The sequence below is a fragment of the Melanerpes formicivorus genome, unplaced genomic scaffold (assembly GCF_026170545.1).
Source record: "Melanerpes formicivorus ecotype bairdi unplaced genomic scaffold, bMelFor1.0.p_v2 SCAF_10, whole genome shotgun sequence".
Taxonomy (NCBI): Eukaryota; Metazoa; Chordata; class Aves; order Piciformes; family Picidae; genus Melanerpes; species Melanerpes formicivorus.
In genome coordinates, this window is record NW_027142362.1 from 2,293,901 (window position 1) to 2,310,277 (window position 16,377).

The 16,377-nt window shown below is 46.1% G+C and overlaps 1 protein-coding gene and 1 long non-coding RNA gene across 15 annotated transcripts in view; one reads left to right on the forward strand and one right to left on the reverse strand.

The window, feature by feature from the left end:
- Positions 1-629: 629 nt before the first annotated feature.
- On the reverse strand, positions 630-14,511 carry NR2F2 (nuclear receptor subfamily 2 group F member 2). 2 transcript variants are annotated; one of them, XM_068143356.1, is made up of 3 exons: positions 14,357-14,511; positions 5,816-6,343; positions 630-2,478 (listed from the first exon to the last, which is right to left on the reverse strand). In XM_068143356.1, exons 1-3 carry the CDS (start codon positions 14,397-14,399, stop codon positions 2,204-2,206), a joined length of 846 nt encoding a protein of 281 aa, XP_067999457.1. In that variant the 5' UTR covers positions 14,400-14,511; the 3' UTR covers positions 630-2,203. The 2 variants fall into 2 exon arrangements, with proteins under 2 accessions (XP_067999457.1, XP_067999456.1); XM_068143355.1 differs by lacking the exon at positions 14,357-14,511 and adding an exon at positions 8,148-9,762.
- The window catches only part of LOC137443592 (uncharacterized), a 59,397-nt gene continuing 53,365 nt past the window's right edge, over positions 10,346-16,377 (forward strand). For 10 of the 13 annotated variants that reach the window (XR_010987953.1, XR_010987948.1, XR_010987951.1 and 7 more), the window contains exon 1: positions 10,348-13,673. This is a non-coding gene — a long non-coding RNA (uncharacterized lncRNA). Of the gene's footprint in view, positions 13,674-16,377 lie in introns of all 13 variants that reach the window. The other 3 variants (XR_010987956.1, XR_010987946.1, XR_010987957.1) reach the window with 2 other exon arrangements.

Consider the following 16,377-nt stretch of genomic DNA (forward strand, 5'->3'; position numbering starts at 1 on the left):
TGTGACAAAAATAAGGGCCTTTTTTATTAATTTTTTTTTTGCCTTTTTTTTTTCTTTTCTTTTTTTTTTTTTTTTTTTCTCCAGAAAAATCCATTTTTAATTAACAGGAGGATTAGATGAATGGGGGGTTGATGGTTTACCACTTCAGCATCGTGCTTCCTAAAAACCAGAGATAAACCACGCAAACTCAAGTCCTCCGCCCCCCATCCCGGAATTAAACAGGTAAATACGCTACAATACAGCTGCTACAAACTTACTGTGACAAGTAAACAAATCAATCGCCTATGGACTGAAAGGACTGCAAACTATAGAGAAGTAAGGTGGTTTCTGAAAGACATTTATGACAGCCAAACAGGTTTCAGATATCAAATAATATTTTAATTTCTGAATACTTTCAATTTTCCTTGGAATATAACACACAAAGACTCGACCAAACAGTTCAGTTATTATAACTTTTACAGTATACAGAAATGTTGCACTTAAAAAAACAAAAACAAAAACAAAAAACAAAAAACCAAACAAACAAAACAAAAAAAACCCAACCAAACAAAAAAAAAACCCTTCAGTTTTTTTCTTTTTTTTTTTTTTAAAAACACAAAACTGTAAACTCTAAGATACTGAATCAATCACGTTATCTATAAGTGCCAACAGTGTTATTTTGTCATGCTGATTTCAATGGTATTTTTTTTTAAAAAGGGAAAATATCAACAATTATTATAATACAAAGGGCTTGCAAATATACAAACAGATAGAGGAGTTTAATAACAATTCATGAGGAACTATGTGGAACCCAATTCAAATTACAAAAGTTCACTTTGCTTGTTTGTTTGTGGTTTGTTATTTTTTTTTTCTCCTTTTTTTTTTCCTTTTTCCTTTTTTTTTTCTCCTTTTTTTTTTTTTCCTCTTTTTTCTCTCTTTTTTTTTTTTTTTTTTTTGTATTTATTTTTTTAAATCCTTTTTAAACTCAAAACCGTAATGTGTCTTGGACACCAATTCCTTCTACCTAGAATAAATCCCCACCGTTCATTTTCTGACCGAAATATCCAAAACCCTAGATGTGTGTGTGTGTGTGTAGGGGGGGGAAGTTCTATGACACGTGTGGTTCATTTGGGTCTATATAATTATAGCTCTCTCAGCTTCAAGCTAGATTTTGGGTCACCACCTTTAAGTGCGCTTCCATCATTGTGGTGTTGATGAGGGGCGGGGGGGGGGGGTGGGGGTTTGTTTTGGGTTTTGTTTTGTGGTTTGTTTGTTGTTTTTTTTTCCTCTTTTCCTTTCTTCCTATGATACTTTCGTGGACTCAGTTTTAATTCTTTCAGAACATATATTTTAAGGATACACAGGTTTGGTGTTTTTCTTTTTTTTTTTGTCTTTTTTTTTTTTTGGTGTTTTTTTCTTTTTTTTTTATTTAAAGAAGCCAAGGTTATATCAAAAATTATTATAGAACCACAGAATAAACTGGTTTGAAACCAGGAAAATACAAAAAAGAACAGCTATAGGTACATAGACACATAGGACAATTAATAATTTGGAAAAAAAAAAAAAAGACTTACTTTCTTCCGTTCTGCTAATTTTCTCCAAATTTCCTCTAAATGCACTTTCACTGAGATTTGTGGTTTTTTTTTTTTTGTTTAAAAAAAAGAGCTTACCCCAAAAAAGAAGGGAAAAAAAAAAAAAGAAGAAGAAAAAAGAAAAAAAGAAAAAGCCCACCATCCTTTCTTTTCTTCTTCTTTCTCTTTTTTCTTTCTTTCTTTCTTTTTTCTCTCTTTCTTTCTTTCTCTCTTTCTTTCTCTCTTTTCTTTCTCTCTTTTCTTTTCTTTCTCTTGTTTGGATTTTGATTTTTTTTTTTTTTTTACCAAAAAAAAAGAGAAGTAGCAAGTGTGTTGCTTGGGTTTTGTTTTGTTTTGCTGGAGGACACGGGAGTTTTAATGCATTCTGTAAAAGTTCATTTGACAGTCTCTTTCTCTTTTTTTAATTCACAGTCCAGTAATTGTGGTGGTTTGTTTGGTTTTTTTTTTTCCTGTCTTCTCTTAGCAAACTTGTAACATCCTTTTACATCCTTTTTTTAGCAGAAGGAAATTTAAGAAACAACCAGAACCCAAATGTCATTTGCTTTCCTTTCACTCTCTTTCATCTCCCTTCTCAATTTGTTGTTGGTTTTTTTTTTTTCCTTTTTTTTTTTTCTTTTAACCTCTCGAATATTTTATTGAATGGACATATAAGGCCAGTTAAAACTGCTGCCAGACAGTAACATATCCCTGATTAGGGTTTCTATGGGGGTTTTACCTACCAAACGGACGAAAAACAATTGCTCTATGACAGAAGAGGAGACAGTGCGAAGGGAGGGGAGACGTAGTAATAGCTTCCCGAATCGTGTTGGCTGGTTGGGATACTGGCTCCTAACATACTCTTCCAAAGCACACTGTGACTTCTCCTGTAAACTTTCAACATGGGCTACATCAGAGAGACCACAGGCATCTAGAAGAAAGTGTATTAAAAAAAAAAAAAAAGAAAAAAAAAAAAGAAAAAAAAAAAGAAAAAAGAAAACAATCATCAGATTAAAAAAGGGGTGGTTTGGGTTCTCTTGGTTCATTTTTTTTTTCCTTTTAAATTCTATTTTTCTTTAACTGGTGAGAACGAAGCATAGGTTGTGCGCCATCACCTTGCCCCCCAGAGTTTAAGTGGGTTTTACCAAAAGGGACAATCTCTCTCCTTCTGTGTACGTGTGTGTGTGTGTGTGTGTGTTTGTATTTCTCTCTCTTCTGGAGGGTCCCCCTTTAGGATTGAGAATCTCCAGGAGCAGAGATTTCCACCGGCCTGGTGGACCTGAGAGGTTGACAAGGAGGTGCTGGCCCAGCGGTATTTCGTATATCTATGTTTTTAGGGTGAGAGGATGGGGGGGGTGGGGAAGGCTTGAGTAGAAAGGGGGGAAAGGGAGCCACTATTTCTCCCTCCCCTTCCCTTGGAAAATAATTGGGGAGAGCATAAACCATGTGATGAGAAGGAACACTAATAGCAGTGATAGAAATCCTAGTAATAATAAAAAAACTGGCCCAGCCAAAGATAATGGCGCCCCGGATCCAGCAACAGATTCTCCCCCAAAGAAGACAACGCGTTTTTCTTCAGTCTTTGAAACTGATTTAAGTGGCCCTTTAAAACTGATCTTGTCAGTTTAGCCTATTCAGAGGCAGCCATGCAAACTGTGATCTCTCTGTTCATTTGAGCTGTTTCTTTTCCCCCCTCTTTTCTTTTCTCTTTCTTTCTTCCCCCCCTTCACTCCCCCCTCTTTTTTTTTTTTTTTTTTTTTTCCCTCTTCTTCTTCTTTTTAAACCTAAAGGCCCTTACAAGAAGAAAACTCCCTGATAGGGTCTGGACATTTTTTTTTTCCCTTTTTTTTTTTCCTGATACGCTAAAATACAATAAGTTCCCTTTAAATCAGAGACGTCTGTGCTGAAAGAGCACAGGTTGTGACCTGACCTCCCTGTGGCTTTCCTAGGCACAGGGCTAACACATGCATATTCTGAGAGTCATTAGAACCCTGATTTTTTTTTTTTTTTCTCTTAAAAGAGGCTGCAGCAAACACTGTATGCATCTATGCAGGTCTGCTTTACATCAGGGAGCGGTATTGGGGTGCTGCAGGAGCTGCGTGCATCACCCTACTATTATTATTTTGCTTTATTTCATGCGGCTATCTCCCCCAGAATCAGATAACAAGAAACGTTTATCTAGTTGGGAGGCAATTTACACGCCAGGCCTCACATTTGGAAAATAGCAATAAATTAAAGAGTTACGACAGGATCAGACGATTGTTTTCTCAGAAGGCTCAAAAAGAAAAAAAAAAGGAGAAAAAAAAAGGAGAAAAAAAAAAAGAAAAGAAAAAAAAGTGGTTTTGGGGAAAAAAAAAAAAAGGTAGGATTGGGAATAAACTCCTCAGGGTGGGTGTGAGCTGGCCAGGGGTTGGGGAGGGATGTGAGTGTGTGTGGGATCCTCGCTGAGCGTTTGAGCGAGGGAGAAGAAAATGCATCCTAGAGAATGATAGGGGGGAAAAAATAATCAATAAAATGAGCACCCCACGTAGAGCCCTCCCCACTCGGGATCCCTGTCTCCCTGTGCAGGGATGCATCTTGCTCATTGATCACTTTGGACTTTAGCATGAGTAATTTGGGGGGGGGGGGGGGGGGGGGGAGGAGGAGAAAAAAAAAAAGAAAAAAAAAAAAGAAGAGAAGTTTTTTATGTGTAAAGCAATAATATATAAAAGGAAGTTTAGGTCACGACCCAGAACCTGGACAAAGTCCAGAAAATGACTTCGTTCCCCAGACCCCCTTTAACACAACAAGGAGCGGATTGTGAGCCCTTCTTTTCCCACATAAACTACATTTTTTTCCTGTTTCCTGATATCAGGCTTTAAAAAACTCCGATGAGTAATTATTTTACAGGTCCTGCTTCCATTCATATGTTTATCGCGTGGCCACTTTCCCAAGCTTCCAAATTAGTGACAGAAGAAATATCTGTATTTTTAAACTTAACCCCAAAACTTTTAGGGCTCCAGCACACCGGGTTGCTGAGGCAGCTTCAAAGTCAGCAATCTGAGATAACACAGTGCACAAATTAGCCAGCAGACTTTTTTTTCTTTTCCCCCCCTCAAAAAGAAAAAAAAAAATCTCTAGCCTCCAGAGTTAATATCAGGATTATTACTCACCCAGGTTAAACTCTAGTGCAAGCTAATTAGATTTCACAACGCACTCAATTATTGCTTTATAACTCATGCACTATTTCTAGGCAGCAAAAGTTGACACATATTTCCTCCCTCCCCCCCCCCCCCCCCCTCTCCCCACCGCTCTCTTTGATTATCTAAGAAACACCTCGAGGTCTTTTCCTCAGGAGAGGCACGGTTGTGCCACCCCGGAATTACACTGCAGAGCAGCAGCTTCCCTCTCCTCTTACTTTTCCATACTATCCTTCTCTACTTATGGTAATGATCTCTTCCCACCCGCTACTCGCCCTGCACTCTGCAGTTCCTGATGGGTACAAATGCAAACTTTTCCCCTTAGCTTAAATGACACAGAACTGCTCACTGCCACATTCTGTTTAAATCCGAGACAGCTCTTTGGAAAGTTGATTTATTTCATGTTATGGGATGGCAGGGAACATATTTTAAACTCAGCTTTATGCATTTCACCTTTTTTTTTTTTTTTTCTTTTCCCCTTTTTCATTCTTCTTTAATTCAGTTTTTTAATCCTGCAGGGCTTTTCCACCCCCCCCCCCACCCCCCTCCTTCCTGGCTGCCCATAAAATGATCTGCTTTGGAAAGTGGTTTCACTGATAGGTCGACTTGTATTTAACAACATCAAACAGATTTTGCTGCTGTTTGGATGCGTGTCATTAAATGCAACAACCCAGAGCTATACTGTTAAATAAAATATTATTTTCAATGGGAAGAGCGCAGTCTGTAGTGGCAGATGGGTGCCTCTCCCCAAGCCCCTTCTTCCCCCGGCCCCAGCACCATTCAGCTTGGGCTGGGGTGTGCTTGGGTTGTCTCATTTTGTGTGTGTGTCTGTGTATGTTTATTTTATTGTATCTCCCTATTTGTAATTATTTTTATTTTTTTTTATCATGCACTCCCTGGATGCTCAGACCTGAGGCCCTGAAGGGGAGCCCACAGGGCACCATTTCCTACAAGGAATAAGACCGCACTGGTTCTTAGGGGGGGGCAGGGAGTGGTAATGGGGTGCAGACAAGAACACTTTGCAAGAGCAAACAGTTTTCAAGGGGGGCCCAGGGAAGGAAAAAAGAAGAGCAAAGAAATGCTGCCTACCTGAGGTGAAGAGGACTATGGCCTTTAAACAGCTATATTCTGCAGAGTCGACATGCAATGCTTTCAGTTTTTCTACTTGCTCTTGGAAGATTCGTATGTGGTCCATAAAGGCGACCACTCGGTCAGCAGACATTGGCGAAGCGTGGAGGCCAGCAGCTGCCAGGAGCGGAGCTACGTGGAGGGGCATGGAGCACTGGGCAGCGTTGAGGACAAATAACTCGCTCCAGGTCAGCCTCAGGAGGGCCACCTGGTCTGTGATCTGGAGGTCTGGGAAGAAGGGGATATTCCTGGCCCACTCCACCGCGCTGAAGAGCATCCTAGCTGCCAGTTCACAAATGTTCTCGATGCCCATGATGTTGTTGGGTTGCATGCACTGACTGCCAAAGCGGGAGGTGGGGTAGGGCTCTGCTCTCAGAAGAAGGGAGATATATCCGGATAGGTAGGAATGGCAGTTGAGAGGGTCCCCGTTTGTCAAGGCGAACTGACCATGAGTTGGCTGTGTGGGTGGCATTCTGCCCCTCTGGACCGCTGCAGTAAATAAAGAAGAAACTACAGCTATTAATATCTGAATTGCGACCATCGTTTCACATACAGCCTGCTTTGTGTGCTTCTGCGTGCGTGTCTGACCCCATACCCAGGCAGCTTCGGGGGGGAGCATGCATTTTTCCACCCAGAGTCCAGCCCATACCCCTGTTCAAGTCTCCACAGTTCCCAGGTCAAGTGAAAAGGCAACAATAAAAGCTGAGCAATGCTGTCCACTCGGCCAGGACTGCCTGAAGGAGCCAGAGAGCCTCACTTCCTAAAACACACTACAATTCAGTTATTTTCCCACCCCCCATCCCTTCACCGCCACCCCTCCTTCAAGAGATGCAGGATACATCTTTGTGTGCCCGGGTATTTTTCTTCATTACACCTAAAACAGCTTATTGATTTGAGGCTGGGGGAGAGGGATGGGGAGGGAGGAGGGGAAAGGAAAGAAACACTTCAGTTCAAAATCCCCGGCGCTGGTCCCGCATGCGTTTCTCGCCCACTGAATGTATCGTTGCTGCTGCTATTATATACACACACCCCCCTCATAAAAAAATATCAAAGGAGGAGAGATCACCCCAACAACATCCCCGGCAGGTCCCCTGGTGAGGCTGGGAGCATTATCCAAAGGCACCTTCCTCAGCTGCCCATGGAAAGTGGGCCTTGCATTTTGTTAATAAATTTACACAGTGACAGCGAGAGAAAAAGGAGAGAGAAAAAAGGCTCAGAGACAGAGAGACGGCAAGAAGGGAGAACGCCTAAAATTATGCTGGATTTATATTTGTTAGCGCACATATTACAAGGTTAGTTACTCTTGCAGAAACACAAAGAGAGGAGCCCAGCGAGACCCAAGCCCCCTAACCCTTAACCTACATAGCAGCGTCCAGACACAGAGCATGCACTGGAAAACTGCAGGCTCACATTTCTCGTCTAATTTTATATCACAAAGACTCGACTTGCAGAGACCCGAGCACCCCACACTTACTTCTGGGCTGCTCCTTCCCCCCACCCCTCCAGCCTGTCCCTTCCACCCCCCTTCCTGTCTCTCCCGGAGAAACATGAAAATAAGAGGAAGAAAAGTGAGATAGTAACAGTCATGGAAGGCAGGCAGACAGCTACACATACACACACACGGATATATGTGTGTATATGTATTTTTAAAGGAAGCAAAATCCGTCTGGGAATCCAAAGTGGAGTGCTGCAGAGCCTCAGTGGGGTGAGTCCCATTGTAGTAGTAATTTGAACCGCCTGTGTAAAATTGCAATCTAAGGCAGGGTGCTGGAGGACGTATAGATGTGTGTGTGCATCTCATGAGGCTCCGTGCGTGTGTGTACACACAGGCAGAGACACACAGAGACACACACCAGGACCTGCTTGGGGGGACAGGGAAGGGGATGCTGAACATGCAGGAGGAAACATGAAAGAAAAGTAACCACCCGTCAGAATAATCATCTCGCTCCTAAGCAGCGTGAAACTAAAAATCCACTTCCAATAAACCTCCATCAGCAAAATCAAAACAAACACAAATCAATTACGAGTGCAGGAGAAAGCATGCAAGAGCCCCTGCCTCCCCTGCCCACCCTCTCCAACCTCTCTTTCTTTCATTACGAGAAAGTTTCTGACTGTTTATTCGGGGAGTGGGAGGAGGGGGGGGGAAGGTTCTGGTTGGTTTGGGGGAGATTAAAAATAATTGAAAAAAAAAAAAACCAACAAAAAAATACCCTAACACAAAAACCCAAAACAAACCAAAACCCAAATCGCAGCGAGTGGAAAAAAAATTGCAAAACAAATGAAATCCCAATACCTTCCCGTCTCATGCCAACTTTGAGGCATTTTTTGAGGCGGCAGTACTGACACTGATTGCGGTGGTGCTGGTCAATGGGACAGTTCCTGTTGGCACGACAAGTGTAGCTGAGATTCCTCCTTACACTCCGCTTGAAGAAACTCTTGCAACCCTCGCAGGTAAACTGGCCATAATGTTTGCCACTAGACTTGTCCCCACAAACCACACATTCAATGTGCTGCTGCTGCTGCTGTTTGTCTCCTTGGTTTTGCTGGCTTGGCGGGTTGGTCTGGGCTGGCGTACTGGGAGGCCCCCCGGGCCCCGGGGTCTGTGGGGTATGCGGGGTCCCGGCCGGAGGTCCCTGCACCGGCGGTGCTTGCGAAGGCTGAGTTCCCTGAGCTCCGGGCACATCGTCCTGGGGGTCTCGCCACGCACCGACTACCATTGCCATATCTATTGGACACCGTTGCCAAACTTCCTGTTCCCCCTTTATTTTCAAAGTTTGTTTGCTTTGCTTTTCAGATCAGCTTTGCAGCAGTCTTTTTTTTTTTTTTTTTTTCCTCCTCCCCTCTCTCTCTTTCCCCCTCTCTCTCTTTTGTTGTTTTGCCCTTTTTTTTTTTTTTTTTTTTTTTTTTTTTTTTTTTTTTTTTTTAGGAGGGTCGGGCTGGGGGGGATCTCCCGGTACCGGCGAAGGTGCAGAAGCACGGGGCGATGGAGGTGTGTGTACGGGGGGGGCGAGTTGCGTGTCGATTGTCTGGGCTCCAGGAGAGCAAAGTAAAGGGGTGGTGGGGGTGGGGGAGAGAGGGAGAGAGAGAGAGAGGAGGAAAAAAAAAAAAAAAATCTCTTCAAAGATCTCCCTCTCTCTCTCTTAGAGCTGATCTGCAGCAGAGTAGTTGAAGGAGGAGAGGCGGGTGTCTGGGGGCCAGGTCCAGGGAAGCTCGCAGTCAGCCATTCAGGAAAGCCATCAAAATAAGAATGAATAAAAGGTTAAAGATTACACACACAGCGGAAAAAAACACGCACAGATGAGGAGACTTTTCTCGGCGCGGAGAGCGGACGGTCTCGCCGTAGTTTTTGGAAGTCCAGCTTGCAGCAGCAACATCAACTGCGATCGCTTTGTTTTTGTGGGCTTTTTTGGTTTTGTTTTGGGTTTGGATTTTTTTTTCTCCTCCTCTTTCCTCCTCTCTCTCTCTCTGCTCTGTCTCTCCTCCCTCCTTCGCTCGCTTTAATTCTTCCTCTCCGCCGATCCGCCCGGGCGCTGCTCTCTTTTCTCTCTCTCTCCCTCTCTCGGGCTCGGGGGTGGGGGGGCTGGCTCTTGGTTTTTTTTCCTCCTCCTCCTCTCCTCGCTTTTTATTATTATTCTTATTGTTGCTATTATTATTAATTATTGTTATGATTGTTTATTTGTTCCTCCTCTCCGTTCCGCGCTGCGCTCCGCTCTGCTCCGCCGCTCCCTCCGCGCCGTGTCCCCGCCGCTCCCGCTCGCCGCCGCCGCTCGGGTGCTGCTGCTGCCGCTGCCGCCGCCGCCGCCGCTGCCGCCGCCGCCGCCGCGCTGCCTTATGCTGCTTCTGCCGCCTCGCAAGTGGGCTCTCGCCTCCGCGCCGCCGGTGCTCACGGCGCGGGCGGGGGGAGGGGGGGCCGCGGGGCGGGGGGGAGGGAAGGAGTCAACTCGCCAGCGCAGCGCCCAGCCAGCCAGGATGATAAAAGAGGGGAGCGGGAGGAGGAGGAGGAGGAGGAGGAAAAGAGGAGGAGGAGGAGGAGGAGGGAGGGAGAGAGGGAAGGATCATAACCCAGCGCGCAGCATCGCTCCTCAGCCCTGGAAGGGGGGTGTGTGGGTGAAAATCACCACCACGGGGAGAACGCGGGGGGGGGGGGGAGAGCACCAGCCCTTCCCCCCCCCAAAAATAAAAAGCGGCGGCTCCCCCCCACTTCCAAAAGGCGGCGGCGAGGGGAGGGGCGGGGCGGGGCACGGCGGCGCGGGCGGGCGGGCGGCGTGTGGGCCGGAGTGGCGGGCGAGCGCGCGCTCCCCGCCGGCCGCTCGCCCCGCTGGCGGGAGAGTGAACTTTGACACGACTGCTGCAACTTAGCGCACGTTGCCATGGCGACCGCGCGCCTTATAAGGCAACCCGACCGGCGTTTGACTGGTCAAAAGCTCGCGCCCCGCCCCTCGCCCCTCATTGGACCGCGACGCCCTTGCGCGGCCTGCTATGGCCGCCGCCGCCGCCCGCGCGGTCCTAGAGGCAGGCGTCGCCCCGCTGCTATTGCCGCCGCTACCGGGGCTGGGGCGTCCCTGCGCTCCAAGCCGCTTCTGCGGACCCCTGGCTTTCACTTCTCACCCCGTTTCACAGTGCCGTGCCCCTGTCTCGCCGCTGTTGACGGGGTGAGGCATTAAGGCGAGTCCGGTGAAGGGAGCGGAGCTCGACCGCCTCACCTGGGGCCGCCCGCCGGGGCACGACCGCGGGGGATCGTGGGGGCAATGGGTGAAAGTCAGAAAATAGACGCTAAATTGAGGTAAAACTCCACTGAATAAAGACAAACCGAGCCCTACCGCTGCCTGGGGGAGGAGAGCGGTGGCCGTCTCCCCATCACCGGCAGAGCTGCGCAGATACGGGGGCTCCCGCTACCGGGGGTCCCGCCGGGTGCTGCATTGCCCTCAGCCGCCGCGGCCTCGCTCTGGGCTGACCAGCGGGAGACGGGACCCGCGGCACCTTGCGCTTGCGCTGGCCGCGCCGTGCCCCGGCCACCCGCCGAGCCGCGGGGTGCTGAGCGTCCCTTCGTTCAGGCGCTCCGGCACTGGCGCGATAACCTGGTGTCGCCGCTCCTCCCGAGCCGCCTTCCCCGAACGGGCGCCTCTTCCCGTGCCGCACTGGGCGGCCGGCAGACCGGCAGAGAGGACGGCACGACCTCGTCTACCCCTTCCCCCCAGCACGACTGGGAAACAAACCCGGCACGCCACTCCACACAGTGTGACAGCCGTGTCTGTTCCCTCGCCACCGCCACGGCACCGCTGTACCGCAGCCCTTCTAAAACCCTTGAACTTTATTTTGGATTTTTTTCCTCCTTTTACGACCCGCACGTACCCAAGCACGATAACACAAGAACCGGGCTATAGTGTATAGTGGAAGCACCACGAAATGAGTAACCGATCTAACTACGAGGGGACAGTTGGTTATTTCCCGCTGAATATCGCTAACGGGCAGCGGAACGGGGACTTTGAGTTGCTCTCCTAGTGAAAAATCTCCAAAAGACACTCGAACAGGCGAATAGACGGAGAGATTGAAAATTAAAAAAAAAGAAAAAAGAAAGACAACATGTAAAAAGAGACAGCTAAATGCACGGCCGGGCAATTCCACCTCTACAAAGATACACGCGTGTGCACGCTCACAGTTGAGCTGATCACCAAGCACGGACGTTGGGACCCAGACTTGTGCACAACTCTGCACGAAATTCATTGCCCCTCACCTCCTCACACACTTTTTCATGTTGCCACATGCACACCCCCTTCTGCAGCAGAAATAATGTATGTGGCTAAAGCCGCAGGTGCTGAGATGATTGGAAAGTTGTAAAAAGCACCTAGACTTGACAATGTCCTGCTCAGAAACCTGGCGTGTTAAGACCCTACGAAGGAAGATGGACTGCTGCTCAATTTCAAAGGCAAGGCTGCAGCATTCCCATTGATCCTGACGGAGCACAAATAACCTTTCCCCGAACGAGGGACCAGGAGGGGCAGAAGGGGAGAAAGAAACCTTTCCCCGGTAAAATGTGGGGAACTGTCTTCTGATTTCCGAATATCCCAGAGTCAAGGAGGTCACCTATCGGGGAGGGTGGGAGAAGGAGGAGGTTCAAAACGCAGAATAGTCACAGATTGTTGCTGATGTTGAATTTCCTGAGGGGGAAAAAACCTACCACCACAACCCAACACCAACCTTTCCTGTCTCGAATCTGACAAAGTAAACAGGATTAATTCACCATATGAAAAAACATTAACGCCGTCTTAGCAAATGCAAGAAATAGAAGAGAAAGCGGTTTTAGCAGCACGCACAATATTAATAGTTCAAATGCATGATCGTAAAAATGAAAAGCCATTGATATACGCTTAAAAGCCGCCGTATACGCTGATTGCTCAAGCATTAATGAAGAATGCCCCAGATTAACTGTTTGCTCTTCGAGGGATGCAGCAATGTAACTATCTATTAGCACCATTAGATGCTTTGCTATTTATCTGAAAACACCCCTGCGAGTGGGTTGAGACAGAACAGATGAATGTAAAAATGAACTACAGCTGATTTCGCTAAATAATACTCGAAATCTGAGCGCCTCGCGAAGAGGGGGAAGATTCCCAACTGTCCTTCTCCGAGCCTAAATGACAATAGAAATGCTCTCTTTTAAGAAGAAGACCGTACTGGTTTTCCAAATAAACAAATGCATCCCTCTTGCCATTTTATTGCAGATGGAAATTTATTTTAGTGAGAGGGAAGCGAAAGGATTTATTTTGCTAAAATAGAGAAATAGAGTTGGGGATAGAACCGGTGTAAACCTTTACGTTAAAAAAAACACAAACCCCAACAACAACAACAACAACAACCCCCCCCCCAAAAAACCAAATACCAAACCACACCCACAAAACCCCAAACCTAAAAAAAAAGTAAAAAAAGGGAAGGGGGGTGTGGGGGGGGAAAGCTGCATTCCTGGCAGAAAGCTGCCTAACAGTCCTCTAATTCTTTCTAGATTAAATCGCAATATGAATACAGCATCGAACAAATACCGAGTTTCGCTCTGAACTCAGTGGAAAGCAGTTACGTCTAACAGAATTCAATGAATTCCTCTTCTCCCTCAATGTAGTATGTGTGTGTTTTTCTCTTCCACCACACTGAAGTTCCATGAATAGGGAAAGTGGCTCCTATTGTGTGCCTCTGAACTTCCAAGTCAATGCAATTTTTAACCACTGGCTTGTGGTACTTTGAAAATCACCAGGGGCTGTCAGAGTTGGGTCCTCTGAAAAATTTACAGTGCTAAATCAGAGCATATGCTGTGAGAGGGGAAAAAAAATTGCTGAAGATTGGAGCAAGTACAGTATCCGGCTGCCCCCTAGTGTAAGTCTCTTATCTGCCTAAAATCCAACTTTAAAAGAAAAGGATCTCTTAAAGGGAAACGACTTTTGGCTCACGTATGCATACGAGAATGAAACTTCTGTACATTTTAATCTGATTAATTCCTAAGGATTTAAAGTTAATTGGCTTGGGCACTCCTAGACCGGACTATAAGACTTCTGCATCAGGGTTTCTACCGGGGCTGTATCGGATAGATATTTTTAAGGGATAGTGGTAAAGGGATATGGGGTGGGGTGGTGGTGGGGAGAATCCTGGTTTGTGAATTTTTTTTTTTCCAAACGAGAAACCGTGCCTCGCATGCTGTTGTCAGAGCAAAACACTTTCGCTGCTTAAAGTCAGATCTACGTCTTTTGCAATAATACTTAAAAAAAAAAAAAAAAAAGGATAAATAATTGCCTTAAAGCCTCAGCCGAGCTGCCAACCACACCTTCGGAGGGTGAGTATATTCCAGCTTCTTTCCATTGTACTTGCATAGCCAGGGAAGGGACCGGAGGGAAAAGGGGATCTCGGCGCTATACCTTCACTACCGACCTCTGGTTTTTTCTTTTTTATATTTTTTTTCTCCCCCCCCCCCCCCCCCCCCCCCCTTCCCCTTAAATAAATGCTGCCAGCTGCAAACGGCGACACAATTCCGGGCAGTTTAATACCTATCACTTAAGTTTAGAGACTTGTCCTGCCCTCCCCATCCTCTCGAGCAGGTCAGTCCGCCGCTCCCCCCCGAGCAGCCGGCAGTCCAGGCAGGGGAGCCTGCGTCCGGGCTCCCTGGACGCTGCTTTGGAAATGACTTTGAGGCGTTTTGCCTTCGCCTCCTCGGACCTGGAAAGCGATTCCGGTCGTTGGGTTTGGTCGCTTGTTTGTTTGTTTGCTGCTTGCTTTATTTAGCTAAAGGACGTGCTAACTGATGGTGCTGCAATTACACAGGCTTGGGTCTCCCCCCCTCCCCTCTTCCCTTCCTTAGAGCAACCCACGTAACCTTAGAAACGATCGTTTAAGACGTACGTTAGCTAACATTTGCTTTTTTGGATTTTTTGTTTTCCTTAAAAGAGAAACACAAGAATCACAACACATTGCCCGAAAAAAGTGTCAAAGAAGAAGAAAAAAAACTATAAGTAAACATACCAAAACCATATTTGCCTTGTTCAAGGTCCCAAATCGCTTGCATCTTCCTTTTTCTACCTCTCCTTTAGTTTGGCAGGTGAAACAAACAAACAAAAAAAATATAATCAGACCGCTGTTTGCCCCCCAGAAAGATGTGCGTTGGGTAATTAAAGAGAAGTCTCCTTCTTGGTGTTTATCTAAGCGATTGTGCAAACTGATAAAAAAAAAAAAAAGAGAGAGAGAGAGAAAAAAAAAAAAAAAAAAAGTAAAGTTACAGCCTTCGGGGGAAAAAAAAAAAGAGGCAAGGTGAAGGGAATAGATTTCCCACAACCTAAAGGGAAGTGCTTTCGATGTATTATTAGCGATCAGCCTTGGGAGAGAGGAAAAAAAAAAAAAATCCTGAACACACTCTAACTTTACACAGACAAGATTTCAGTGGGGGCTTTGTACATAGCTGCTTAGGAATGTGCGCCTCGCCTTTAAGAAAAAATCCCCAAGCCCAAGGTAGGAGATGTCTTTGAGTGATCCTTGTCTCTCATTTCATTCCTTAGAAGGAAGAGCGTCTCGCTACACCTTGTTTGGAGCTGGAAAGGCGAGACATTAGAAAAAGAAAAAAAAAAAAAAGAAAGAAAGAAAGAAAGAAAAGAAAAAAAAAAAATAAAAGGAAAAAAAATATTCACAACCCAACCTTCCAATTGGGGAGGGAAGGGGAAAGGGAAAAAAAAAATAGAAAGAAAGAGGGAAATCTCCTAACTTAATGACTGTGGGGGTAGGATGGATGCGACCGATTTCAGCCCCCCCTCCCCTCCCCCCTCCACTTTCCCTTCCCCCCTCCCTGACAGGAAAAAAAAAAATAAAGCAAAGAGGGAAAAAAAAAAAAGCCAACCGCAAACAACTACAGGCTGAACTATCAACACATGCACCGAAGGGGAAAAAATATATAGTGTCCTGTGTAGGGTCGGCAGGGAACGCAAGCACACGCTAAAGCAAGTTGGGAAAGAATCCGAGCTAATCACCAATCTCTTTCTCTCTCTCTCCTTCTCTCCCTCTCCCCCTCTCTCTCTTTCACTGCCCCTGAGATCCCAGCTCCAAAGAGGTACTCCACATTTTTTCATTACCAAAACTGCGTTGCAATAATCATTTGTTGCTAATTGAAACCCTTGGAGACATTTTTCCCCACCCCCTTCACAAACATGGCAACTTTTAGACATGAGAAGAACGTTTAGTTTTTATTTTATATATAGATAGATAGATATAAAAATACCACAGGGAGGAGGCTGAATCTTTCACCCGCGAGAAATATCAGCTCGTCAGCCCCCTTCCCTGGGAGGTGGTGGGGAGAACGGGACCCCAGTACAGTGAGGGCTTGGGAAAATTTGGAATACATTAGGCTGCCTTTGGCAGGAGAATACTCTCCAACTAATGGATTCCTGCTCCTTTTTGTGTGTGTGTGTATCAGTGTGGGGGGTTTCTGGAAAGAGGGGTGGTGGTCGTGGTGGTGGGAAGCCGAGCTTTTATTTTAAGGAACTGTTAGGGTAAGGAGTGTGTCATACTTGACAAATGGAACAAACGCTCTTCCATTTCTTGCTTGTCCTTGCCTTAAAACAGGAATTAAGTTAACCACAGTGCTGCATGTTAATTGCATGTTTACTGGGCTAATGAAAATTACAAAAGGGTTTCGCCACCTCGATCGGTGATGAAAAAGTATGAAGGCGATTGTCAGTGCAGCCTTCGGGGAGGGCCGAGGCGGGGGTGGGGGGAGGTGAGGGGGGTGTGGGCCGGGCACTAACAATATTGATCAGAAGAAGGATAAATCTTTTAACTGCTCATTAATACCATAAATATGGTCTACACAAGTTTCCACTCTTGTTAAGTCTAATCAGTACATGGAAGATGGAGACATAGCCCACTTGAATGAATTTTTATTATTGCCAGAGGGGTACGTGCATCTGTGGGCTCTTTCCCCTCCTCACTTTGTGCCACCCCCCTCCTCACTTTGTGCCACCCCCCTCCTCACAGCTCCAAAATCTTCTCTTGACGAG

Excerpts from the sequence above, each read along its gene's own strand:
- NR2F2 (XM_068143355.1), bottom strand. The coding sequence starts at position 8,577 with ATGGCAATGGTAGTCGGTGCGTGGCGAGACCCCCAGGACGATGTGCCC. Across the intron at positions 6,344-8,147 it reads AGTTGGCATGAGACGGGAAG|CGGTCCAGAGGGGCAGAATG; the intron begins GTATTGGGATTT and ends TATTTACTGCAG. Across the intron at positions 2,479-5,815 it reads CATAGTCCTCTTCACCTCAG|ATGCCTGTGGTCTCTCTGAT; the intron begins GTAGGCAGCATT and ends ACTTTCTTCTAG.